At 39.6% G+C, this 27937-nt stretch overlaps 1 protein-coding gene across 2 annotated transcripts; it reads right to left on the reverse strand.

Annotated features, from left to right (window-relative positions):
* Nucleotides 1–410: 410 nt before the first annotated feature.
* Nucleotides 411–27919, reverse strand: gdf11 (growth differentiation factor 11). 2 transcript variants are annotated; one of them, XM_051416176.1, is made up of 4 exons: nt 27779–27919; nt 24383–27307; nt 9481–9854; nt 411–3938 (listed from the first exon to the last, which is right to left on the reverse strand). In XM_051416176.1, exons 2-4 carry the CDS (start codon nt 24795–24797, stop codon nt 3561–3563), a joined length of 1167 nt encoding a protein of 388 aa, XP_051272136.1. In that variant the 5' UTR covers nt 24798–27307; nt 27779–27919; the 3' UTR covers nt 411–3560. The 2 variants fall into 2 exon arrangements, with proteins under 2 accessions (XP_051272136.1, XP_051272135.1); XM_051416175.1 differs by having other exon boundaries at nt 411–3941.
* Between the last annotated feature and the right edge of the window lie 18 nt (nt 27920–27937).

Raw genomic sequence — 27937 nt, forward strand, 5'->3', positions numbered from 1 at the left:
TAATTGTTTTTGCTGTTTTAAGACACCAGTAATGTGGATAGAATATAATTTACAGAAAACACAACTGCACACTTAACTGACAAAAAAAAACTAGTAATTAGTTGTGGCAGCTGTTCATGAGTTCCTATTTAGTCTGGTTCTGACTGTTTACTAAGTGGAGATTTACGCATTCATAAATTCAAATGGATTGCACCACATAAACCAGTTACCTAAATATGGCAGAAAGCTTCACAAAGCTGTGGGCAACTGTAGAAACAGGTGATACATGTCTCAGTTCATCACTACAAGCGACCACTTAACATACAAATAGTGATGTGATCCATTGTTGATTACTAACGTAAGAAGGACTTTACACACTTATAAACCGATGGATATAAACACCAGACTCAGTAAATAAACAACAAATCCCATAAGCTAAATAAATGATTTATTGTACAAAAGAAAAATGACAGTAAATAAACAACAAAAGGCAAAAATAACAATTGAACAGTTATTCATATGCACAACCATTAAACTACAAAGTTGGGGTGATTTTCTTTAAACTACACAAAGAACGGAGGAATGAAGGGGGAAAGTGAGAAAAACTTTAGAAGCGGTGAACCTGTCCAAAACATCATAAATGTCAACATTTGGGTAGGTATTTACATAGAGATTTCTTACTCTCATATATTTATATGAAAACACTCTCACACATACCAGTATACAAATACTAAAATTCAAAATGCAACTTCTCAACAAGCCATAGATGTGGGCACAGCTAATTATTTCTTTTTACCACACATTACCAGAGCCGCTACCATCAGTCACTCTGTCAATAACTCAATCTGAACCTGAGAGCAAGGGGACCCTGTGGTTTTCATCTACATTTTTTGGGGGGGTGGGGTGGGGTGGGGGATTCTTATGGGTTAAATGTTTGCACAGATTAATCGATGACAAATTAAAAAAAGCAAGGTTTTTTAGAGGGCTAAAGTGAGGTAGACAGACTTTGAAATGCATTGTAATTAATATTAATAAATAGACAATTGATCAGTTGAATTATTTCCAACCACTGCCCCTAAACCAGCTTTTTCCTCCCTTTGAAATGTTCTAGCATATTCCTGCAATCACAAAAGTTACAGCACACAACATGTCATCCTCTACTTTGGCTAACAATCCCTGGATACTCCTCCCATTCTTACATGGGTGCTTTCACTTAAAATACACACAAAGGCAAAAACATGTCTACGCAAGACAGTCGACACATTGTTTAAGTCAAAAGGACGTAGTCTCTCTAACATGGTAACAGATTAAAGTTGGTGGGCGGACCATTTCCAGTTAAAGCATTCTATGTTCATTGATCCAGACACTTATACTTATACACATGACTTATCACCCAAAGTGGGCAAGGAGGCCTTTCAGGCCGCTGGTACAGTACGTCCAGGTTCCAGATTGGATAGAAGTGTGTGAGTGTATGGACAGGCCCCCGCTTCGGACAAAAGTCAGGAAAGCGTGATGGTATCAAAAAGGAGTGATAACCTCTCTAGTTTATGGTTGATCACCAGAAGCTTGAATAGTTTTTTTTTTTTTTTTTTTAATCCTATACTGTACAAGCTCTCTTGTGCTTGGTAAAACACAAACAACACTTTACCTCCTCACGCCATGAACGTCCCATAGTGCAAAATTTATTGTTGGTAAGGTAGAGTGCCCCAAAAAAGGTTTTTGTACCCCTTTTCTTTAATATATACATATATCATTTATATATAATGTCAGAAGGCTCTTCCTTTATCCAACAGCATAGTGCTTTCGTTTACAACAAAAGGATATCTTTGCTTTGACATCCAGGAGACAAAGACAGACTTCAAGCGTACTAATCTACTCTGTGTTCAAGCACTAACAATATTTTCTCCATTATGATCACAACGGTACAGTTGAGGTGGAGGTGGATGGGGGCATTTCAAAACGCAATCAAATATGTTCTCTAAACTAAAATCAGTGGTTGAGTTACATTCTTTTGATTTTTTTTATTTTATTTGCGCGTTATGTGGTTTGTTGTCATTTATAAAAAGCTATTACGTCTGAGTACAGTACTGCAGTTAAAGGATTTTGCATTTTTATTTTTATCTTTTCTGAAACTAGTATTGAGAACAAGTGAACGAACTGGCTCTACATGAGTAATGAAGGTACTGCTCTTTCTTAATTTACGCGTACTTGTTTTTAAACACAGATGCGTGCTGGAAGTATGTGTGTAAACGTCTTGTGAAAATGCTGTAAAATCATGTTTTGTGCTATTTTCAGCTCAGTAAATCATTAAGGTTACAGGAGGGTGAACATTTGAGCATACTGACACCCTTGTGTGTTTCATTTCAGGGTATGGATTTTGCTTTCTGTTTGTTATTACATGCTCAGTCCCAGGCCTCTTCAAGTTATGAAACAGTGCATTTACGTCTCTGTTTTAAACATTTAATGCAAAAGTTGAAGGTGTTAAAGTGTATTTTCCCTTGTTGCACAGAAGAAAGGAAATCTGTCAGGTTCTTGTCATCCTGCAGGACCCTGCTCCTCCTCCTCTCCCAGGCGGTGCCGAATGACTTCAGAGTGCATCTACATTACAGTACTGTTTTAGACTTTAGTGTGCAATTGAAACCTAAATCTGTATATGTATCTACTTTTTCAGAATGGCAGAAATAGCTGTACTGGCTTTATTTATCTGCTTTGAAAGGTAGAGTTAAAATAGTATAACCTCTTCTCTCTCTTTTTTCCTTTTTTGAGTTTTACAAGACTACAAATAAAAAAAGATCAAAGTAACTGTGAAAGGTTTCGTAGATACTCGAGAATGTCACACTGGGGTGTTATACATTAATAGAGGGTATAGGTTTGGTTTTGGATCTCCTCAACACTTTACATCTCCAGAGCACATCTCTAAACATCTGTAAACAAGATTTTGGATTTATACTATAAGAGTATTTCTAACGGTAAACCCTCCTCACATTAGCATGGATTTTGTTCTTTTTGTTAAAGTGATGGATTGCAAAATAATTCTGATCATGCCCCCTTGCAAACATTTTTGTGGATCAAATCTCACCCGTAAGTAAGTGTATCTGTGAAATTAAGTATTTTCAAACTCACCTTAGGACTGAAATTGCTTTAAAAATATTGTAAATGCTTAATGTCTCCTGTCATCTCAATCCACTAACCTGGACATTTCACAAAGATGCCGTTTAAAAACAAAATCTTTAAAAACCCACAAAACTAACACATACTCTATAACATAGTTTTGTCTCATTTACCGTTTTCTGAAGCTGCTCCACATGGACAACCTCTTTAAATCATTCATAATGTACTGTATTTCCATCACTCAGTCCTTTTTTTTTGATTCATGTTTCATTTATATCTTTTTTTTCTTTACAGTTAGAATCAATTTAATTACTGGAAAAATGGAAACCCAGTGGGATGATTTTTGTGGCTGAGCAAAAGTGAAATCTGGTGCCGAGGAGTGGGTTCTGGTGCCAGGGGAGAGCTCCGTAAGGGTTTTGGGTGGTTTGATGCGATGGTGGCTGTACACAAGTGTGCGTCTCCCCTGCAGCCTAAGAGCAGCCACATCTATCCACCACCATCCCTGGGATTTTGCCGTGAATGATCTGCTGCTTGTCATTGAAGTAGAGCATGTTAATGGGGGACATCTTGGTGGGAGTACAGCAGGGCCCTGCAGAGCCTCGGGGGTTGGCGTGCTGCACTAAGTGGGTGTGCGGGTATTTCTGCATGAACATGTACTCGCACTGGCCAGAGCAATAGTTGGCTTTATAGCGTTTGGGGGCAATGATCCAGTCCCAGCCGAACGCCTCGAAATCCACAGTCAGAGGGTAGCGACAGCAGCGGGACTCGGTGGAGTGCTCGTCGCAGTCCAGGCCGAGGTTTCTCCGAGAACGTTTGGTCGTCTCGAGAACCTTCACTTCCAGGAACGGCTGCTGGAATCAGGGGGAGGAGGGGCAGGACAGAGAGAAAGAGGTGGTTATAAGAGAACAACAACATGGCTGACAAATCTGTCCAATGAAATTATAAACATCTACAGCAGTGCTTCTCAAATGGGGATTAAAAAAATATCTGTTGTGTATAATTCCTAAAATAATGATACTAGAAGTTCAATAAAAGAATGTAAATGTATTTTGATAAACCACATTATGTATTCTATATTTCTATTTTCAGTGCAATCGTTAACCGTCAACTGTCTGTAAAACCTCTGGAAAAGAGTTTGATCACTACAGATCACTGATCACTACAGTTGCCTCCCTGCCATCGAGAACGACAATGTGTGTTAAGTGTAACTTATCAAAAAGATGCAATACAGTGCAACTACAATGCTCTCTTTGTGTTACTGTTGTTTGTGTACAGATTCAACAAACGAGATACAACGTGTTAAACAGTGAGCTTTAAAGCTGCTGGTAAGCGTATTTTTGAACATAGCCAGGCTAGCTGTTTTCCTGTTTTCAGTCTTGGATGCTAATGCTAAGCTAACTGCTTCCTGGATTTAGCTATATAGGCTACTCGAGGGTTGTATTGATCTTCTGATGTAAGTCTCAGCAAGACAGCGAATATGTGTATTTCCCAAACTGCTGAACTGTTCCTTCAATTTATTACACTATAGGTCTTAGACTGTTTGATGGCATCAGTGTAATGTGTATATATCTATATATCTGTTGATCAGGACAAAGAGCTTTATTCAACTGGGGAGGATGCATATGGAATTAGTTTTTCTTACAAACTAATCCTAAAACTCATCTAATACAAACTGAACTTCTAATACATCAGTAGCTCTGTGTTAGAAATAAATACAATCAATAAATCAATTTAAAAAGTGTAGATAAAAACGGCTACAAAGTGAATAGAAAGTATCCTAATGCTGTAACTTCAGGACAGAAACTATCCAAGACAGCAAACACTACAAAAGAATAAAAAACATCACTAAATATAAATGTATGTAAATCTGAATAAATGTGATTATAGTTACTCCGTTGGTAAACATCAGCTTCAAGACATTAAAAAAGAGGCAACATGTCAGGCCATTGTGTTTATATTGTCACATTTTACTATGTCTTGTCTTATTTGGAGCCATACAACACCCAGACTGATGATGGCAGGATATTTAAGGTTTAAGACTTTGCGCTTGTTTGATCACTTATAGACACCAACTTCTATAAAAACTTTTTGAAAAGCACCATTTCTCTAAAGATTGAACTTCTTCAAGCAGCGCTACCTCTTAGTCTCACTTTTACATCTGCCAATAAAGCAAATCACACCACCTCTGCAGGAGGATATGCTAAAGATGAAAACACAGTTTTAATGTCAATGGTCAGCAAACAATATAAAAAAAACCTAAATAGCTGTAGTCAGATATGTGTGGTGAGTTTTGACCGTTCTTTCAACAGGTGTAGGAATAATTCCTGGTGAATTACACCAATAAATCAAATATAATCCAGGTACAAAATGAAGGATTTTTGCAACACTAAAACACAAACTGATGATCGACTATAAACCATTACAACAACAGCCCAATCAGCTTCTTTCACTGGAAACATTTTGACACTTGAATAGAACAGAGCCATTGATAATGATATTAGTGACACCTTTACTTTTCACATTACAACAAGTCATCATGTCTGCTGTGAAAAAGGAGAATTAAAAGTCAACTAGAGATGTTCAGAAACCTTTCTTTCCATACCTCACCAGGTCTGAAGTTTGCGTATTGGACGATACAACTGATGCAATAGAAGTGCCTTAAAAAAAATCATCACTGTTGTATGGGGGGCCTGACTCAGGTTAAACCCTAGTGACACTATATTTGGATAATCCGCCTACAGATAGTTTATTTATAAATAGAGTATTTGTAACATTTCAGCTGTTTTGCTTTGTCTGTATGTTTAACAGATTATATACATAGATGTTTTTTGTGCCTAAACCAACAACAAAACTTTTACCACAGTGAACGGCCGTTGGATCTCAACTAATAAGCACTTGTACTCTAATACTCTATAAACTACTGTGTGTAAAACAGTAGTTTCCAGTGGCAGCACAGCGCACGTGACCAGCCCTACTCGGACTCTGATTGGCTGGTTCTCGTTGCCTTTGTTGGTTTGACTTTGTTAGGTTTAGGCATGAGGAGTGAGATTGGTTAGGGTAAGAATATCAGGGTAAGACATTTCTATTGTGGGAAAAGAAATGGCAGAAATACTGGGAAGTTGCAGGGTCCTGTTTCTACGCTCATAAATACGTGATGTTGGATCGGTGCATAGACTCATATTCAGTGATAACCAATCCAGCATTTTGGGCTGTATAGGAGGTATTTCTGATACTGGTAATACACTGGTGGTTAACTGCATTCACCTGACACAAGATACATTTATTTTAGATTATATAAAAACCATTGTACTACTCCAGAGACCAGAGAAAACAACACTGTTGTCACAGTAAAAACTGAATGATTACAGTCAGAGCCATCTAGTCAGCCCCACAAGCTGAATGGTGAGATTCTGATCTGATAAGTAAATAATGACAACATATTAGACCCTTTTCACAGCAGACATTGTGGATTGTCAGAGCAGGAATATCACAGGTGTAACTGATAATATTAAGACAACTATCTTCCGTTTATGTGAGCCAGTTTCAGGGACCTGTTATTGCGCTCACTGGTTTGGCTTAATGGGATGCCTGATGGGAACTGAGCTAACGGTACTTTTCCTGTTTTATGACCAAATGTTTGCTGTGGTCTATCATGTTTCTAAAAGTGTAGTACAATCCTTAATAATACAAACTCCTCCATCTTTCTTCACTAATGTAAATACAAATACATTATGTACTGTATATATAGAGATTAGCCATTCTTATAGTAATTTATTCAAGGATTTCTATCAGTGGTAATTGTCTTATACTCGAACAGCCCGAAAGGAGCCAAAGGCACAAAGAATAAGAATTAAAACGGCTTAAAATTCAAAACCCACTCATCTGATATTTAACAAAAACATATTAATTCATTCTTCATTTTTAAAGCAGGAACACAAAGTGCCATTTGAGCACCGATTCAAAGAGCATTGATAGAAACTAGGCTTTTCTAACTTTGATGGCTGACTCTCTATGCTCGGTTTGATCCCTGACCCAGGAGGTCATCTGCAGGCTACCATAACCTTGACCTTTGGGCAAAGCAAACGGATCAAATATTTTACTCCATCATGTTTGTTTTACAAAGCCTTCCTCTCCCCACAGTGATTCCAGCTGGGCTCAAGCACAGTTTTTTGTGACGCATTCAAAAGAGGAAATAAGCTGAAAGGCCGTTGGGGTGAGACCATGTCAGCTTGGCCTTTAGGGCTTTTGTTGCAGAAAAAAAGACCCAGAGGATCAGGGAAAAGCAGAGTTTGACTCTTTCTTTGCTTGTTGTGTTTTGTTTTATTTTGGTACACTTGCCTGTGTTTTTGATCTTTTCCTTTTTTTGTTCAAGAATAATATTGCACACTGCTGTGTGCTCAGAGGGCAGCAATTTATTGGCCAAGACACCAGAGCTGACCTTTGATTTGTGTTGTGAAGATCTGACCCAAATGACCACTTGGTAAATATTTGGTGTTACTTAACTGTGATGAGTGGCCTACATAATTCAACATAGATGTTGCATGTAACGCAGTAACCAAGATTTCTATCTAGATTTATGGTTGTTAAAAGATGTTTTTTTTCTTCAACACTGAAGTTTGAACTCCTTGTCAACAAACATCATCCATTACATTAGACATAAACCCAACACATTTTAAGAATCCTATTCTCAGAGGCCCAAGACTGTCCCTTCAACTTGATACACAAATCTTTAAAGGAACGTCCAAGGTATTCAGAGGAATACCGGGTTAGGGTCCATTCACATATTGCAAAGTACGATCTTTATTATAATTATAATATTATAATATAATAATAATTTCAGTTGCACATTATTAGCATCATACATGTGATGCAGATCTTAGTTAGCAGCAGACTTGAAGATGAGGATGAGGTTAGCAGCAGAGGATGTGGTGATGACTTTGGTGAAGGCTAATCCAAACAAAGCAGCTGTGTTTTCTCTGGAATTAACTAAATATAGAGTGGCTGTTCAGTGGTTGTGCTGTGGTGATGGTGTTCAGGGTCGAAAATACATGTGATGCTTCGATACATAACTGGTTCATAAAGCTCCAATTTCATTACATTAATGCAACCCTGTCTTCTGCACAGTTTTCTTTTATTATCTTTCTTAGCTTTATCTATTCATATTTTGAAAGTACTTTATTTTTCTGTGTGATTTTTGTGTTTTTTGTATATTTGTATTTGTATATTTTATGCACCAATTGCACCAGGACACATTCCTCGTAGGTGTAAAAACGTACTTGGCAATAAACATAATTCTGATTCTGATTCTGATTTTAAGTCTAAATCCACCAATTGGTAATATGGTGAAATGCAGAATCAACCACAACTTTAAATAAAGCTCTTCCTGTGGTCCAACATGTAAACAGCCTTCAAAAGTCTCCTGCAACCATTATGACAAATGTTTGTTAAATGTCTGTGTTTGAACCTGTGACACAAGTCAGAGGGAAGCTGTTTACAGTGATTTAGGCCGTTTGTGCCTTTAAAAAAGTGTAGCTGCCAGCTGCTTTGGCTCTGGTTCAAAACATGGCTTTTGATGTATTACATGTCAATATTAATGTCAATACTCAATTCTTTAACAACTGATAAATTGTTTCAGATTAGGCAAACCATTGGTGTTTTTTCACATCATATCATAATACTTTTCTGAATGTGTTTGCCTTCTTTCTGCCTCTGGTTTCAACTCATTTTACTGCTTAAAATAAACGATCCTTTACTGTCAAATTCATTTCTGCTGTGTGCGCTGAAGTAGCACAGATTTCAGAATCAATCTGCTCATGATTACTGCGATACTTCACTTGACACGAGCAAGTCTGAAGCAAGTTTGCAAGTTGATTGTGATACTCTGGTGAAATTAACAATGGCAGCCCGGTAGGCAGAAAAACAATAATCACAAATCTGAAGCAGAGCATGGTTGGGAACTTTCCAAAATGTGCTCTGAAACAAATATAAAGCATAAAGGATGCCACACAAATATTGTAGGGCAACATCCATGTTAATAACTTACAGTACTTGAAAAGAGATCAAGTTGTATACATTGGTACAGCAGCCTGTATTGCATCCTCTCTAGATAGTGACGGCTGCTTTTCTTTTCTATTTTATGTTTTTAAGAGCTGACAGTAGTAGAGAGATGAGGAAAAGATGTGGAGAGAAAGAAAGGGAGATGACATCAATGCCACCATTCCTTTCCCCTATGATTATTTGTTCAATATTAGTTCAGGTGTCAATACAGATCCACATTTCTCTTTGAATCAAGCTTTATCCAACAGAAATATCAATTTGCATTAGCATGAATCTGAACTACAATGGTAATGATTCCTCTTCTGCCCCAGGGACAGGTCTGAGGGTCCTTACCAGCCCCTCCTCGCCAGGTCGCAGCGAGGTAACCGCCAGGTCATTGCCGCTCTCATCAAAGGCGTTGATGTCGATTCCCCAGTTGGTGTGGGGCTGTTTGAACCAGTTCTGCAACACGTGCTTAAAGTCAATACTTTGCCAGTGGCCGACCCTGGAGTTGAGCTCTATCTTCAGGGAGCGGATGCGGATGTGGCGACTGCCCTGCTCTGTGACGGGCTTCAGTCGGAGGATCTGCAGGTAGACAGTGGAGGTCTGCTGTAGCGGCCGCAGGTACACCCACAGCTGGGCCTTTAGCACCTTGGTGAACATCAGTTTGGGGCTGAACTTGAAGAAGCAGCAACTTGGCTTCCCATTCACCTGCACCAGGGGCTCCGCTGTGGAAAACAGGACATTTATATTTATATATGTGCTGTATATGCAGTATACTGTGTACATATATCATCAAGATCATCAGTTGCACTGGCCATGAATCGTAACATCTCCAGTTTGTTTATCCAATCAGGGACCCTTGCATGTCATTCCCTGTCTCTCTCTCTCACGTAATTTTCTGTCATCTTCCTACTTTCCACACACTAACTTCTCTGCATCAGAGGGGATTTTATTAGCAAAGCCCAAAACAGAGTATCTGGAACAGCAAATGCATAATCTTTCAATAATTCAATGTTTAATGCTGGGCCTGACTGTTGGATTCGAAGCTGACCTGCACAAAGAGACAGCTGCATCCACGCTCAGTCATCCACCAAAGGATGAAACTCTGACACTTTAATACACATACTGTTAATAGCTATGATCATATTCAGCCACATAACTGAAAGAGATCCTCTCTAATAGAGCCCAGCAAGGGCTTTCTAACATAAAAGAGAATTTACTCCCAAAGGGGCACAGAATCAACATCTCTCAGCAGTTTTCTGAGTAACTACCATTAGCTCGGACTGTTTGGCACAGCTTTCATAAATTCACACAGCAAATAGGGAAGTTTATTTTAGAAGTGCACACGTTTCCCTCCATAAAACTAATAACTATATTCTGCATGATGCCACAGCAGTCAAGGCAGGGTAGAGTTACTGTGTATCTGTGTTTACTTTGTGCTTTAATCCATCACCAATCATTCTGAGCAACATGGCTCACAACATAGTGATAATATAAAAGCTGCAGAGTACTTAAAGGTTCACAGGTTCTACGATCTAGAGCCAGTGTTAGGTTTGTCTGTTCTGGGCTACTGTAGAAAACATTACAACATGGTGGCCTCCATGGAAGGCGACCAACTCATATCAACCTAACGGAGAGATACTCTGGCTCAAAACGTTGTACTCACACCTAACAAGACTCAACAACTTGACATGAAAGATGTTTTTGCACACTGATCATAACACCAAAGACGCCCACAGATCTGAATTATACCGCTGGAATATGGGATACTGCTTGTTTTGTAGTTGTTTGTTCTGTGACGATTATGAATAAGGATTTCAAAATACACCTTGAGTTTGAGTCCAGAGTTCTAACCTAGAGAAGTATTTCTTTCACAACATGATATTTTAAAACAGTAGTACCCAAACTGACTCTGAGCGCTGCTTTTTCTTTTGGTTTACTGCCATTCTCTGTCTGACTGCTCATTTTAGTCACATCTGCATGAAGGCTGTCCGTTATCATATGTGCACATGGTCCTGTTGTTTGGTCCATTCAGTCAGGTTACATTTGTGATTATATCGAGGTTGGAAAAACAGATACATTTGCATATTAAAACAAGGATCAGTAATGGTGGCCAGTGGCCAGATGGTAACCTTAGATTCCCCTGGGTCAGTCATAATGAAATGGCCTACCCCGACATTACAACAAGCAAAATTAAAACATCTCAAGTTTTTTTAATGGCACACCCTTGTTGAAATTATATTTGGGGTGTGGATTAAGGGTTATGTCAAAGAACACAAGGCGTCTCCTAACATAGGCAGATTTATTCCTGTCATGATCCTTCGGCTCTGGTGTTTCTGTGATTTGCACCACATGTCAAATCTGCACATGGTTCATTTACATAGACCTCCATCTGATATAATGACATCCATCCATTGCATTCATACATTCATTTCCATGTAAAGCGTTCATTTATTAAGGGAAATTTATTCTGCATCTATCTGGCATAATAATGTGCCAACTGAGTACAATAGAATATCTAATCTGCACATTTTCTCTGAGCATATTTGACACATCACAACTCTACATTTTTAGCAAATAAACCGTCGTTTTCTGTCATTCGTCTTGCAGAGGAGTGTTGTTGTTCCTCCATTTGAAAAAAGCTGATAAAAAAAAAAAATGTATGCATCTGTCAATCATTGCTAAATCTGAGGTTGCTCAGGCAACCTGAAAATGCTTCCTGGGTCAAAAGGTTATTTGGCACCTCAGCCTAGTTAAGAAATGGGATCAGGGGTCAAAACCGTCAGCCTCCTTACATCTCAGGGGTGCTGGGGAGGGGCTGCCCTAATAGCCAGATTGAGTTTGAAGGTCAAGGTCGACCCTATGGCAATGGTAATATGTCTTTCTTCACAACACGCCTTTTTATTTCAAAAACCAGAGAATCATTTAAAATCTCAGAGACACAACAGCGCTGAATCAGCCACAGTTTGTTTTTGTTTTGATTAGGGTGGAGATTCTCCAGCCAATAGTGAATTGTTTATCAAACCTCAAATTGACCAGGAGAGAACACTGCACCAGGCTGTTTTTTGTTTTGTTTTTCTTTTACACTAAACAAGTGTTGTAATTGAATTATGGGCATGCATTGAGGGATATGAATTCACTGAGGTACAGATGGACTATCCATTAGACGAGTCCAGGGCGAAAATTGAATAAGGGCCAAGCCAGGGACAGACGTGGTCCTTCAGCCTGTATTTCCAGGGACAGTCATTAGTGAGTGTATATTATACAGTGTCTCACGCTGGACAAACAATATGTCAATGTTCCTTTTGGTGGGTTTCTGGGGTCACAGCAATTAACATTGGTGGTGTTGTGTTTGCTCATCAGCACAAAACTGGGAATGAATGATTCTGCAGTTTGCTTGGGGTTTACTTGTGATTACTACTTTTTGTTGTTTTTAATCGCTGCAGATGGGGATCGACACACAACAGCTCTTCCTTTGCAAACACTTCATTCATTCATTTCATCGCTTTTGTTGAGTTCTTGGAAACAAAACAAAAACAAATAAACAAGCCAGCAAGCACTGCGAAGCTGAAGCGGTTTCGTTTCTGGAGCAGAGGCCTTTCTTGAGAAGGTGTAATCTGAGAAGCAGAGCCTGTGCACCGTGATCCAGCTAGGACCCCGGTTATTAAACACACATGCACGACATATGAGCTACGTCATGTTAAACAATGACTGCATTGATAGGTGAAATCAATTTGTGCCTTTATAGATCCTGTAAGTGCGCAAGTAAAGAGGCAAACTGTGGAGGACAAATGCCTGCAGCTTAATTACAGCCCACATCTTGGCAGAGCTTCCACTTGTGCAAAACGAGCAAAGCTAGCTTGTAAAGATCAGAAAAATAACGGGACATTTAATCCCTCTACCTGAACTAACTTTGCTCCTGCTGCCATAACACATAGCTGTTGGAAGAGCTTACAATTTTACTGCAACTGCATGGCTGTTTTTATGGCTTAATTTCCTGAACAATTTGCTCAGTTATAGTTCAGGGTTTTAACACTCTGATTTCTATCCTGCAGTGAGGATATGGATTCTGATTTTGCATTCAGCACCACCTACTGGATTAATGGCAGCTCTCTCCTCAGCCAAACTGAAGATGAAGATAGAAACTAGTCCGTATACAGTAATAACACTTCTTATTTTACTTTAAAAAGTATAAAACCAAGTGAAACCCCAGTAAGCATGGACAGAGGCTGTGTTTTTCCAAAGGAAACAGGCTTGTTTGCTTTTCTTCCTCATGTTTCCAGCCTACTTCATTATTACAGCAGCTTATTTCCCTGTGGTATAATTGCAGCATATGCAGTGCATGAATTTTACTGCCAGCACGCAGCGGGCCTGCAGGTGAGCCTATCAAACATCTGGTGGACTCCCTGGGTACCTGTGTCCCATAGTTAGCCCAGAGTCTCCTATACGTGTATGTTAGGGGAGACATATAGAATATAAGGGTTTAGTCACCATGCCATCTGTCCATTTTAATATGACCGTAGCCTGTTTAAACATTAAATGCTTTTAATAACCAAATGCAGTAATGCTACAGGAGAATGAGCCAGTTAAACTGTTGAAAACAGATGGAGAGAGGGAGTTAAAGTGTAGTTATACAATGAATAGTTAACACGTGTTACCAGCGAGGGTGCTTAAATGTTGGCAGTATGGTACAAATGGTCGATTCTTAGTCAGTCAAATGGCTGTTTGTATATCTTTGATTTCCACAAGACATACAGAAAAAAGAATAGGCAAAGGTTTCTACTTTTTTGGTGAAGATTCTGATTTTGGTGCTGCTGCTCTTTATGCTATAGTGCAACCTCACTATTTACTGCAATTATAACCCAATGATCATAACAGGACAAAATACATACGAAAGCTTATTATGTTAGTTTAAGAATTATGAACCAAGAACTGTTCTGTATCTTTATATCAAAATGATTTAATGTTCTAAAAAGTAAATAAAATGCTAAATTTGCTTTACAGTGAATGATGTGAGATCTGAATTTAAAAACAACCTAAGTTAAAATGGTGTGGAGAGAAATGGTCACTTATTGTTAATGTCCAAATGGATAATGCATAATGGTATAAACCTAGATAGGAGTTTAATTTGCATATATATCTATATTTTCTTTTCTTAATGGGAAATGCAAATGCTATTTTGTGGTGAGTGTGTGTTTGGGAGCCTTCATGTTGAATAAATGTGACTCTAGGGTATCCCCACGCACCTCGGCATATTAATCATCGTGACACGTTCACGACCCTTCTAATAAGACAGGGGCCACAGTGCACCCCCTCAAACATCCCATCCCACCCCAGCCCCACTCCCTCTTTGTCTCTCGGTCAGTCCCGAGGGACGGTAGCGGGTGGTGGGGGAGGCCGGCTCGAGCTGGGGATGGAGGAGGAAGGGGTGGGGGGTGGGGGGTGTGAAGTTAGACCCCCTCATTTAGAAGCCCTCCCCTGGGACAACGGCAGGCACAAGACTCCTATTAGGACTGAGCACAGTAGCCCCCCAGGAGCAACAAAAGACACCTCCTAATGCTCCCTGTTCTAGCTCAGTGAACACACACACACACACACACACACACACACACACGGAAACATTCAACCACACATAAACACACGACATACACAAGCTCCAAACTGACTGTCTTCAGCAAACAGCTCATTGTTTTTAGTGCTGGGGTTATATATGTGTGTATTATAACAGGAACGTCTGCGGGACATCTCCAGCAGGACAGAGGATGAAAAGAGCGAGCGTGCAGTGAACTGCAATAAGGTGGACAGCTGGACAGCAGGAAGCATGCTGGCGTCTCACCGCTTGTGTCTGTGTGCATCCACACATGCATGACGTCAGAGGACAATGTTCTGCTCCGTTTTTCAAAAGTTAAATCCCAAACTTTTTCTTCTAATTTAAACAGATATGTAAAAAAGATTTCAGAGCTGCCTTCAGGTTTTTTAAAAAAAATTGCATTTAAAGGAAACAACATTGTAAGATGAACATTTATGAGAACAGTTTTTATATTTGAGCGCACAGCTGAACAAATACTTAGCCACAATACCGCCGTTTTAGCCACTGACAATTATGGTCCAATCCAATCCATTGTTAACTCGTTCCAATCAGAAGTTTTAATTCAGATTTTGCAATTAAAAAGCTCTGAAGTGGAATTTGTTTATATTGTGGTTACTAATACAGAATTCACGTTTCTTTAGCTTCCTTGTTAGGTTATTTACATTTATATTTTCTTCACCTTCTGGGAGTTTCAGCCACATCCCCGAAAATACATCAGGATAGTGTCAGTGTGTGTTTCAGCTGCCTCACTTTTCTTTGTATATACTCTCTAAAAAACATTGACAGGCATCATTCAGGCAGCTTAAACACAGAGCAAACTGCAATTCAGTTTCTGGAAAGCTGTTTTATTTCCTAGTCTTGGACTAATGTTAGTTTACCCTAAGTGTGTATGGCATTCAATTTGGCAGTGACCCTCATGTGAGATAATTGTTTGAGAAAGGCTGAAGCCCCAAGGCGAGGGCTGGGGATGTAACCCGGAGGTGACTGATGGAAAACGGAAGGAAGAGAATAAACAGAGGTGATTGAATAATCATACGTTTGGAATAAATAGATAATTATTTAAATAATATAAACTCAGACATGTAACAGTGATCATCTCCCCATACGTCAGTGAGTATGGTGATAATGTGCTGTAGGCTACATTATTGTGTTATTTCACTGGTTAACATGATACATCTGTTTATTAAATGTAAACAACAAAAGCACAAAACTTGCAACCATTAACAATTTGCACTCCAATGCTGATCATCAAGTCTCTGTACTGTAGAATAATGTTACCAAAGAAATCTGCAAAACTGTGCATGACAGCAATCTATGCTACGCAAGCTATGATTTTATCATCAGTTTAGGTCCTTTACAATTTATTTATGGAATATTGCTCAATGCAACAAGCATAGATAACTCAACATACAAACTCTACAGCAACATTTGTACAATTCAAAACAGCGACGAGTATGAGTTTAACATAACTACAGCAACAAATTCACTTCAGTAAGTGTCAGCTAGGATTAGGGATTTAAGGATTATTATTTAATCTGTACGACTACTGATCTTTCATGATCTGATCTTGTTTGAGCAATATGACGAAATGTTGGTTGATTTTGTTTATTGTCTTGTTTGATGGAGCAAGTTTTTTACAAACCTATCTGCCCTTCTATGAGCCTGTTCCACATTATTACATGCTACCATTGACCTACCACAACACATGCTGTATAACCACTGGCTAACACATTTTAAAGGTCCAGTGTGTAGGATTTAGTGCCATCTAACGGTGTCGTTGCAGATTGGAAGACCCTCGCTATAGCACCGTCTTCCAAACCAGGAGAGACTACAGTGAAACTACGGCCATCATGGAAGGCGACCTGCGGCATCTATAGATTCTTTCTAAGGTAACAAAGACATAATGAGTCTTCTTTTCAGGTGATTATGCAATAATGAAATGATATCAAAACACCTACATTTATCCACAGTTACTTTATAAAGAGTTATATATTTATAGTATAAAGACAGCAGAGTTTTAAAATTGTAAGCTAATTGTTAAAATAAGATATTATGAAGAAAAACAGATTAAAAACACAACATTGACACTAATGCAGATCAATGAAACCAGAACAGGGATCAGCGTCCTCATTATAGAAACTTCCAAGGTCTTAAATCCTGTCTTATCCCAGTTTAGGATGACATTTAGGATTATTGGTATTACAGAAACATGTTTTCTAACTGCATTTAGGAAAGGATCTTATCTCAATTTAGGATAGAAATGTAGCTATTACAGAACCGTCTAAACTGAAAAAAATCCTAAATTTGGAATATATTTAGATGGCATGGACCCGAAATTCAAAACAACTGCAAAAAAATGCAATGGTATCACTGGTTTACAGTTCTAGTTAGGATAACTTATGAGGTTTGACACAGGATAGGACACTGCCATGAGTTTATGAATTGCTTCTGTAATAGGATGATAGGATATTTCCTACCTTTGAAACTTAAGATAGTATTAACTTTTATTAACTCTCCATGAACCATCTGAGAACAGCTCCATGCATTTATATCACAGGACATCTGTGTTGGAAACAACAGCATTGAGCTTGATGTAACAATGCATTGAGACATTCTCTGCACCAATATCTTAATCCATATGATATGACAAAGACAGGTAGTGTCACTTGTTTTATGGTTATTATTTATTGGCTACACTGCAAATTAAATCTGCATAAGGTCCAATGTGTAACATTTATGTTATAGTAAAAAATATTCACAGGTATGAATATGGAGTATGTTTTTATTAGTGTATAATCATAATAACTATTTTGTTTTGGTTGCTGTTTTTTTTATCTCCAGGAGTCCTCTTCTACGGAGTCCGACATGTTGAAACATGTTGAACTACCAGCAGCCCAGAACAGACAAACCAAAGTCTTTTGTATTTTACACTGTAGTTTCTCCCACATCACTGGAAGGCTGAGCTATATTCAAATGGTTGTAATCTGCAAATACACCACCTTGTCATTGGTGCATTGACGAGGACATGATCCCTCACAGGATTCCCAGCCAATTGTGTTTGCTGGAATGTATGCCCAACCTTTAAAGTACCGCTACTGGGAATTGAGGAGAGAAATTTGTCCCCATGCCACCCAGGTACCTTAAGGTTGACTTGTAAGTAGCTTACTCTGTAGCCTATGCAAGTGGCCTTCGTTGTTTTGACCATTTATGCTGGTGAGCTGTTGTAACGCTCTGCAAAAGGCTAGTTGGCAGTGTAGTTACTAATCCCGTTGGAGTTACAGCTAATAAATGCTAATAAATGTCAAACAACAGTTACTTTTACTGAAATTACTGCAACACAGTATGCCGGACCTCTTGCATATATTCAATGTGAAAGTACAAATTGGCCTTTAGACTCAGCAACCAGTGAATTCAACACATCGCTGATTAGATGATACAGATGCAGCAAAACGTTGTTTATTCTCTCCTCTCCACCTATGAAACCATATTAAACATCATATGCCTCTCTGGTAGCGTGTGATAACCATTACAGGGAAGCACCACTTAATTATTATGTTTCACATATCTGGAACAAACCTTCACGATATATAAGACAATGATGTTCACCTCTAAAAGCAGGTTAAAAACAAGTCTTTTCACCATCTTAAGACCATTATCCACACTATACTTTCTTCTCTATTTGTCTATTTCAATGGTCTTTTTCTCTGTTATTTAAGTTTTCTTATGCCTTGTGTATGAACTATGCTTAATATGTTTAAATAAACCTTTCTGAACTTCTAGCCTGCTTCCTTGCAAAAGAATTCATCTCCAATAAAAGAAATTACAAACATGCATGTCACTATGGCATGCGGAGGGACTGATCTGTATTGATGTATTAATCGCACTCAACCTGAAACTCTTGTTGTTCCTTACAAGAAAACACACACACACACACACCCACACACACACACACACACACACACACACTATCCTTCACACACACAGTTTCAGCCAAGAGTTTTCTAAAGACAAAGTTAGTGTGACCAGATTGTGCTAGGAGGCATTTACTGCATATACGGTTTCTACGAGAATTTCCAAGCCACATAAAAATATCTATCGTTCCCTTTATGAGCTTCTCTTTATCTATCTGTGTTGTGCATTATATAAATCAAACTTGGCTCTCGTCCCCAAAGAAATCACTTCGACTATGCATTTTCATAACTTCCATAATGAACTTCCTGGGGTGATGGGGGTGCGGCTGGCAGAAATACAACCACAGGTGATAAATACAGTGAGGAAGCTGCTCTCCTTTGTAGCGGAAAAGAGGCTAATTAAATTTTCATGTAGATAATTGTGAGGTAATCCACTGTTAATTGTGCTTCTTTCCGACACAGCGCCTCCCTCATGGGATCCAGCATTATGCCCATGCAGCATTTCCTTTGCCTAAACGCCTCTTAGATTTAATGGACTCTTCCATAAAATGATCCTCAGCAGCTCCTCGCACACGACCACACAGAGCCTGAACGCATCCATCAACAATAATCCCCTCAATGATCTCCATTTTATCTTTTCACTCCCCTCCTCCTCCTCCTCCTCCTCCTCCTCCTCACTCATGTCCCTACACAGGGCTTAATTACTGGTGTGAAGTAATTATTTCCTTTATTAGTGAAACGTAACATCTGTTTCAGGTCTTTTTAATTGTACCTATAAAACCCTTCCATGATTTCTGTCCCTTTAGGATAGGACTGGGCTGCTTGTTGCTCCCTGCGGACCCCCCCCCCATACCCACAGCATGAGCCACGGTGCACCTAACTCAATCACACTCTTTGAAATCCTTTAAAGAAGCAACGTGGTGCTCACCACAGCTCACCACAAGCAGTGAAAGCAGAGATCGTCTTTTTCTTTTAATATGTAGATGAAAAGGAGGAGCCGTGCCTCCAAACTGACATTAACGCACCCACTCTTCCAATTCTTCAGTGTCATATTTTTGGTAAAGCATGCATTAAATTCCAAAGCAACATATTCCCAAATGCCAAGAGAAAAGACCGGCTGCAGGGACTGGTACACGGGAGCGTGGGAATAGGGGAAGGAGGGTGGAAGGAGTGAGATTCCTGAGGTCCTGGGGAAATTTTGTCCCTGTATTAATAGACTTTGGTCCCTTTGAAATTTTATTAGCCATAAAGTTGACAGTATGTTGTGCAATTTCTACAGTCCTACAGACCTTTCTTTCTTACGTTTTTACTTCTTTTTAAACAAACTGGCCATGCCCCCCGGCGTCCAAACAATTCAACACCAAAGTTTATCTTTCCCTCAACTGATGCCAGCAACTACACAGGGAGAACAGGTGTCATCGTCAAACTGAGACCTCCATGGAATAAATAAATCTATAAAAACCTCACATAGTCATCAACTTCCAGCAAACACTGGCCAGTGAGTTGAAGACAGTCCGACTTCTGCTGCTCTGTCCTTTTAGCGCTCTCCCTCTTAATTTTTATGGTTCCTGCACCTTCAGGAAATGACCCTTTTATAGGGTCAACACTATAAAAGACTTGTTTTTTTGTGGGAGTGGTTAGTGGATGAGTGTGTGTGTGAGCGTGTGTGTGTGTGTGTGGTGGGGGATAAGTGTTCAAGTTACTACCGGTTCGTCTTTGCTGCCAAAGAAAGAGACCCGATGAGGTTAATAGTCTCCTCTTCCAATATATCACATAGCTGTGAACTCTGTGACCCTTTTTGTCAATAGGAGAACTTTTCTCTGGAGTGTGTGTGTGACTGTGTGTGTGTGTGTGTGTGTGTGTGTGTGTGTGTGTGTGTGTGTGTGTGTGTGTGTGTGTGTGTGAGAGAGAGAGAGAGAGAGAGAGAGAGAGAGAGAGAGAGAGAGAATCCTTATGTGTCTACACATGTGGAAATTTGTATAGATCTGTATACATGTGTGTAGCTGTTCATTTTTATGTACTCAAAAGTTGTGTAAGCCTGTGCCTGAACTGAATGTGCCTCATCTTAACAGGATTACATAATAATACCAGTATAGCACTTCCTAATGTTAGCCTACACACAATCATGATGGACAGGACGAAAAATGGGTATAAAATGGTTTAACAAGAGTGCGATGTTTCAAGAAAAGCTGAGTGGTCATTAGAGATATTTCAAACGTGAGTTTTTCCTTGCAGATAGCCACAGATTTTCTTTGTTTTGGACAGATGACAATGTCAAATTATAAACATAGAATAAAAGTTTGGAGGGAGGGTAAGTGCTCTCTGCTGGATTCTCCGCTACTGGTCAATATCAAAATCACTCAAAATGTCAAATAAATAAGTTTATTCAAGGGCAAAGACGATCAAGAATATAATAAGCTTTTAAAACGACCTAAATCAACTTATTGTGCAACAACAGATGATATAAGCATTAGTATTCTTAGTCCACAGATGTGTCACTTCTCTTTAAAGCTTTTTTCATGACGAAAAATGTGCTCTGGCAGATTTTGTTTTTTTTTCTTAGTACTTAATATTGCTGGAGAACTCAATTCAACTTGTGTGCAGTTGTTAATCAGCATCAATACATCCATAGAGAGACAGAGAAAGAAAGGAGGAGAAGGTCAGTGATGGCAGAGGAAGGTCTGGTCTAAATGTCTTGGACAGGTGACAAATGGGAGACTAGTGGGGTCAAATCCTCACCCCACCTCAGGCAAAACAAACTGAGCTCCAAAATACACGCTTTAAACACTCATGCTCGATTACACACGCAAATCAATCAATATATAAAACAGTTCAGCTCATATGTGAATGCAAATAGATTTGTTGATAAAAATCATCGCTCATTCACGATGCTGCACTAGAAAATGACCCTGATAACCTACTCCAAACTGAGTCATTTCTTTCTGCAGGAACAGCGAGTGGAGTGGTTACCTACACAACACGCTGTATGGAGGGAGATGCTTTAGTGCCGCACTATGATATAAATAGCTGTACTTTTCCATGAAATTTCATAGTAATTAGAGACCACGAAGCATGGACCCTCTCAACCCCCACTGCGGCACCCACGTACCTTGAGTGAATACTAAGAAGCAACACTGGCACGGGTCCAGTTCAGTATGTACTGTGTGAACCCACATGGTCCATCAAAGGCAGTGTGCACGACCGTGAAAAGGGTGATTGGGTTTGAGGTGCGCAGGGAATAGTGTTTGAAGTCCTCCTTCTATCAGAGAGACAGAAAAGGCACTTTTAATCCTGTGGATCACTAAGGCGCCACAGGCAAAAGAGATGCACTCATTCTCTCAACTCTTCCATGAGTACCGGAGAAAAGAGGAGGAAGGAGAGAGGGGGCTAACGGGGAGGAAGGTGGGGGTTTGGAGGGGGTGGAGGGATGGGGTGAGGGGTGGGAGCAGATGATAAAAACTGCAGCTGACGTGAAGAGATGAGAGAGAGGAAGTGCTGTAACATGACAGATACAGCGGTAATGTCAGTCATTAGCTGCTCTGGCTGGTATGAAGCTGTTAGAAATACGCAATTAAGTCAGCGTCATGCATAATGCCTTTTTTCTGGCTTGAGAAGGTATCAGATCACTTTGCATGGTGTGTTGTGTTGTGTATATGTGTATGTGTGTGTGTGAGTGTGGCTGTGCACACGATGGGAAGCAAAGAGTCAAAAATATAGTTTGAGGATGTTGTTGATTTCCCTTGTTTCAAATTGTCTGTATTTACAGGCGGAGAGGGAAAAATGCAACATAGGACTGATCTCTGCACATCAGAGAGATAACAGCAAGCTATTATAGGGAAGCTTCATTGTCAGCATGTATCACATACATCCTATGTGTGTTTGTGAGCAAGTGATACAAATACAGGGCGATAGATCGATAGACATTGAAGACAAGGATCAGCATTAGAGCTTAAAGCACCAACATATTGATTATTAGAGGAAATGTCCTAAAAAAAGCTGCCAAATGCTTTATGATGCCTCCTTAATTCACCTGTAAGATATAAGACATCAGCTGTTCCCCTGAATCACTTACACCAGAGATATTAGAAGATATATTTGCAAGAGGAAATTAAAAAACAACAATAACAAATGGACAAATGAAGAGTGGTGGAAAAGGAGGGATAGAGATAAGAATTCAGATGATATTTGAGTCTGCAGTTATATATAAGTGAAGGTTGATTTGCTATAATCACAGAGACAGGTGGGACTGTGAGGACAGGCAAAGAAGTGTTATTACAAGATATTAAAATATACCTCAACCAGTTTATTTAAAATTATTTAAAAAAAAACAAATGATGAGAGAAAAGAAACTGAGGCTCTTTTAACATGCAAATCCCAGACACAGATATATATATATATATATATATATAGATAGATAGGTAGATAGATAGATAGATAGATAGATAGATAGATAGATAGATAGATAGATATTATAATGATTAATTAATAATGTCAGACAACACATAAGTCCAAAGTCTCCTGCACACAGGCATATCTTTGTTCACTGGTGGAGTAAAAAAAAAAAAACCCTGATTATTTGGAGTGTGTTTTATCTGCCTTGTGCAGAATATATTACGTGTGTAAATGTTGTTGAACCCCGCGATTCGCCAGGAAAAGGTCACACACTCCCCTCGACCCTAAGTGATTCTCTGTCTTTGTGTACTCGTGGTGAAAAAAAAACGAGCTGCGCCCATAAACTTCGCATTTAAAAGGCAAGTGCGGCCGAGGGGGGCCGCTGCATGAGGGGAACAATAGCAGCTTTTTGGACACACTTTTTCTCACTGCGATGAACAGCAGGGAAACCGGTAGAGCCTCCTATAAAAGACCGATAGAGCACAGCTGCCAGGGTTCAACAGTAATTTTATAAAATGTCTCCAAGGGGCCTGCCTGCGGTTTATCTGTGGATTTATGGGAAACTATAAGAGGGCGAGCAAATTGTTAGGGGGCCAATAATCAGAGGGCCTCACTACGTGATCATAACTCCAGATTTCAGGGGCCTTTATGCAAAAAAAAAAAAGGAAAAAAAGACATAAAGTGATGCGAGTGCCTACCAAATGCTGCATTATCATTAATAATGCACTTGACATTCACACGGGTCTGTCATGCGTATAGTTCTTGTCAAACACACACACACACACACACACACACACACACACACACACACACACACACACACACACACACACACACACACACACAAAATCATCAGAAAGGGGGAAAGTGTGGACATGACAGCAGGTGGACTGAGGAGTTCAGCAGCTAAACATTAGACACTGCTCCAGCAGGACTCAGCCCTCCATCATCATCATCATCATCATCATCATCATCATCATTACAATGAAAACAAAAGTTCATCAGGCCATATTGGAGTTGTCTGTCCCAGAGTGACAAGGCCCTTTATGCTGCTGATTATTGATTTATCACGTTCATGCCTAATCCCTAGCCTATTTTGACAGCCGTGGCCGACAGCTGACCAGAGACATTTGTCTAATTTTTATCAGTTCGCTTCATACACACAGAGTGGACCCACAATCTGAATCTCTCTCTCAACAAAAAAAAAAGAAAAGAAAGTAGGTTAGGTCACTGACTTGAATGAGCCTCAGCGGCTCCACTGTCCTCGCAGCAGGCCTGAATCACTTGAACCTATCTGCTCCGCAATTACGCGCATGACGCATTTGGAGACAATATTGTTGGGTTGTAAACTATTACTCACGCTCAGAGGCCATGGTGATCACGGACTCCGTTGTGGCGTGGTACTCATCCTCCTCCATAAACTCATCCTGGGACGACGCGTCTCCCTGGAAGTCGTGATGGTCCAGGAGCTGCTGGAGCGGAGGCGCCTTGGGCAGCAGCTGATTGACCACCTCCCGGCTGATGTTGGGAGCCTGCTTCAGACGCAGCTTGCTCAGGATCTGGGACTTGATGGTCTCCAGTCTCAGCACTTTGCTCTGCTCCCTCCAAACACAGGCGGAGCACTCGTGGGAACCGGCGTCCTCGTCCAGCAGGGACAGCCCGGCATCCGTGGGCGTCTCGCTGGCAGAAGGCAGCAGCAGATTGGGCTCATCGCTCCCCGACTGTCCCAGGGAGATGAGCACCATCAAGCACAGTAAGAAGTTGTACCTCGGCATGACGATACGTGGACACAAGGCAATGCAACTTTTTTTCTTTCTTTTTCTTGTCCTTTGACTCGCGTTATCCCGTTATATCCCCTCTCTTGGATGTGCGCCGCTCCTTGCCTTATCCTACAAAAGGCAGGGAATCAGTGACATGCGTCTAATCCAATACGATCACCCCGAAGTTGCCTCTTTTTTTTGCAGCAGGAGATTTTGCAATAAATACAAAAAAGAAAAAGTACGTTCCAGTGTGTCTCGGTGCGGGCTGTTTTGATTGAAAGTGAACAAATTATCTGTCTGATGAATGCATAGTCCGCTCACATGTAGTATAATGGTTGTTTTGGGGTCTTCTGTACAATTAAGTCCATGGAGGTGTGTGAACGTTCAGAAGTGTCACTGAAAAATGTGCAAGTGCGGTCAAAAAGGGGCTCTTTATATATCTCAGCTGCCCGGTGTCGTAATCCGTCTCCATTGGCTAAGATTGCAACAAAAGGCTTTTAGGTCTGTCACCAAGTCAAGAGGGACAGAGCGAAGGGAGGGTGCGCGCACTGTTATGAGAGTATAAATGTTTTTACAGTGCACAAACAATGTCTCACATTAAAGATATAGTCCAATTAGGTTATTATGATGATGACATAAACTATGGCTCGCCGCGCCTGTTGTTATAAATGGTTTATTATGGTGTAAAACTGGAAAAAAACATACAAAAAAACCTTCATGGATTCATCCCGAGTGCTCCATCATCTCCTGAAATCACACACATCTAAATATCTATGGTGCATTTTAAACAAGATACACACTAATGAGGAATGAAGACACACCAGCTGTTAGATGCAGATTATTTAGAAGTTTCTCGAGCTTGCCCGATGCAAACTGAGCCAAAGTGTCTGTGTGAACCAGTAAAGTAAAAACTGACCTTTAAATTTAAAATCATATGCTCCTAAATGCACAAATGTTGTTTTACAAAGGTTGCATCCTATGGTAATAATAAAATAATGATGTTTTATAACCTATATTGACAGATTGATTGAAGTCATGCAGTAGCAGAAGGTCTACATAATCTCTATTAATGTGTATAAAGACTTTATAATGTACATAGACCTACTTTATATTTAATTTATACTAATTAGTGTAGTTAGTAAAGCTTTATAAAACACACACATGTTCATTGTATACATTTTAAGTCTTCTGTGTGTCACATTTAATCTACACACCCACAGTATCTTTAAAAACGTCTGATCGAAATGTAGTTTACCTACAAACCATGAACAGTTACTGTATTTATAACTGTGTGATTAATAAAAGTTGTGATATTTCTGGAACAGATTTCTTCATGTACAAACAATGAGTTGGCTGCTCTCAGTGAACTCATCACTGACCCACTAGTGTCATCTGCTGGAGGAAAACACAGCTGCACAACAGATCCTGTTATTAGTTTTTATGTGTGCTGTTTCTTTTACTCCTTTTCCAGGTAAGATTGTGGCACTTAATTGTAGGACGGAGCCCTCTGGGTGTTTGTTATTAAACAACAACAATCAATTCACATTTGCAACTGCAACAACCTCTGTCCAATGCACCAAACTTAAGTATTGAAGCTCAAACTACTGATATAAATATAAATAAAAATGTACATATCACATACTAAAAATAACAATGTTGAGCACAGCAGTCATTATCATTACTGGAGGCCAGTGTAAGCAGCACCAACCACTTTAATAGTTTAATACTCTCTTGCTGAGAGTTAGGTGAGAGGATCAATACGACTTTCATGTCTGTCTGTTAAATATGGCCGGAGCCAGACAACAGTTAGCTTAGCTTAGCATAAAGACTGGAAACAGGGAGAAACGGCTAGCAGGGTTCTCTACAAAGATATCCAAAGAGTTTTAGAGGAAGATTTTGTTACTCTAAGACTGATCCAGGCTAGCTGTTTCCCTTTGTTTCCAGTCTTTATGCTAAGCTAACCAGCAGGTGGCTGTAGCTTTGTATTTAGTGAGTGGACATGAGAGTGGTCTCTGTCTTCTTATCTAACTCTTAGTAAGGAAGTGAATATGTTTATGTCCCAACATGTTGAACTCTTGCTTTATGTGACACATTGTAGCTGCAGGCAGGAAGTCCAGACACAGCTCAGAGAACTTCATGTTTTTGTGTATTATGTTTATGAATTTAGAGGAAAAAGAAAGTTACCAATTTTGTCTCAATTTGCTTTGAAGAATCAAATACTGTGCGTCTGCTGAACAGACGCAGACACTGCTTTGTTATTTACAGGTGCTCATGTGCTTACATATGAACCCTAAATCAAACTATATCAGACTGTATCATTATGATGAGTGTTGCTCTGAGCTTTTGATGCACATACTCACTGTAGATCTGTATTAAAGCCCTGATGGAAGTCTGTCTCTGTGGATGTATGCATATGGGACCAAATACTCCCCACAGTCTCGATCAATCCCTCTGATGCAGGGCTTTTATGATTATCAATAAAGTCAGATAGTGTTTCAGCAGTCTCATTGGTTCTGGGAGTGATGCTATGGAAGAAAGAGAGACATCATCATATGATTAAACTCGATTAAACTGACAGTTGTATCCACCTTGATGTTAGGGTTAGAAATAAAGAAGGATGTGCTAGAGACGATGTACATTATGGACCATTTAATATTGTGTTTAATAAAGTTCAAACTTATTTTTGTAATAAGTTGACAATTAAATTATAGTCACTTTCAAGAACAGTTGCTTAATGTATCTGTGTAAAAGTTCTAACCCTTAATAAAACAGTTAATATAAAAACATTTTGTATCTGTTTGTTCTTTATGATGAAACCCCAGTTGTCACATTGTCATATTGTCCATAAATACATCAAATAGGAAATAATTCTGCACACACACACACACACACACACACACATTTTTGAGAGATTATAATGTGATTGTATTTTGCAATGAAGTGCAGTAAATAGTTTTCTCCTGAATGTGTCCACACATTACACACATTGAGCTCACCTGAAGGTACTGCTGGTCCTGTTTCATCATGATCTGAACTACAAAACAAACACGAACTCATTTATTTATAACTCTCCACGGTTTTCAGAAGTGACCGCGAAGGGCTGATCTTTGCCTCCTCTGTGAGTGTGGGCGGAGTGAGGGAGTGAGGGCGGGCGG

The sequence above is a fragment of the Dicentrarchus labrax genome, unplaced genomic scaffold, assembly GCF_905237075.1.
Source record: "Dicentrarchus labrax unplaced genomic scaffold, dlabrax2021, whole genome shotgun sequence".
Lineage (NCBI taxonomy): Eukaryota > Metazoa > Chordata > Actinopteri > Moronidae > Dicentrarchus > Dicentrarchus labrax.

Excerpts from the sequence above, each read along its gene's own strand:
- gdf11 (XM_051416175.1), bottom strand. The coding sequence starts at position 24,797 with ATGCCGAGGTACAACTTCTTACTGTGCTTGATGGTGCTCATCTCCCTG. Across the intron at positions 9,855-24,382 it reads GATCACCATGGCCTCTGAGC|CGGAGCCCCTGGTGCAGGTG; the intron begins GTGAGTAATAGT and ends TGTTTTCCACAG. Across the intron at positions 3,942-9,480 it reads GACCTGGCGAGGAGGGGCTG|CAGCCGTTCCTGGAAGTGAA; the intron begins GTAAGGACCCTC and ends CCCTGATTCCAG.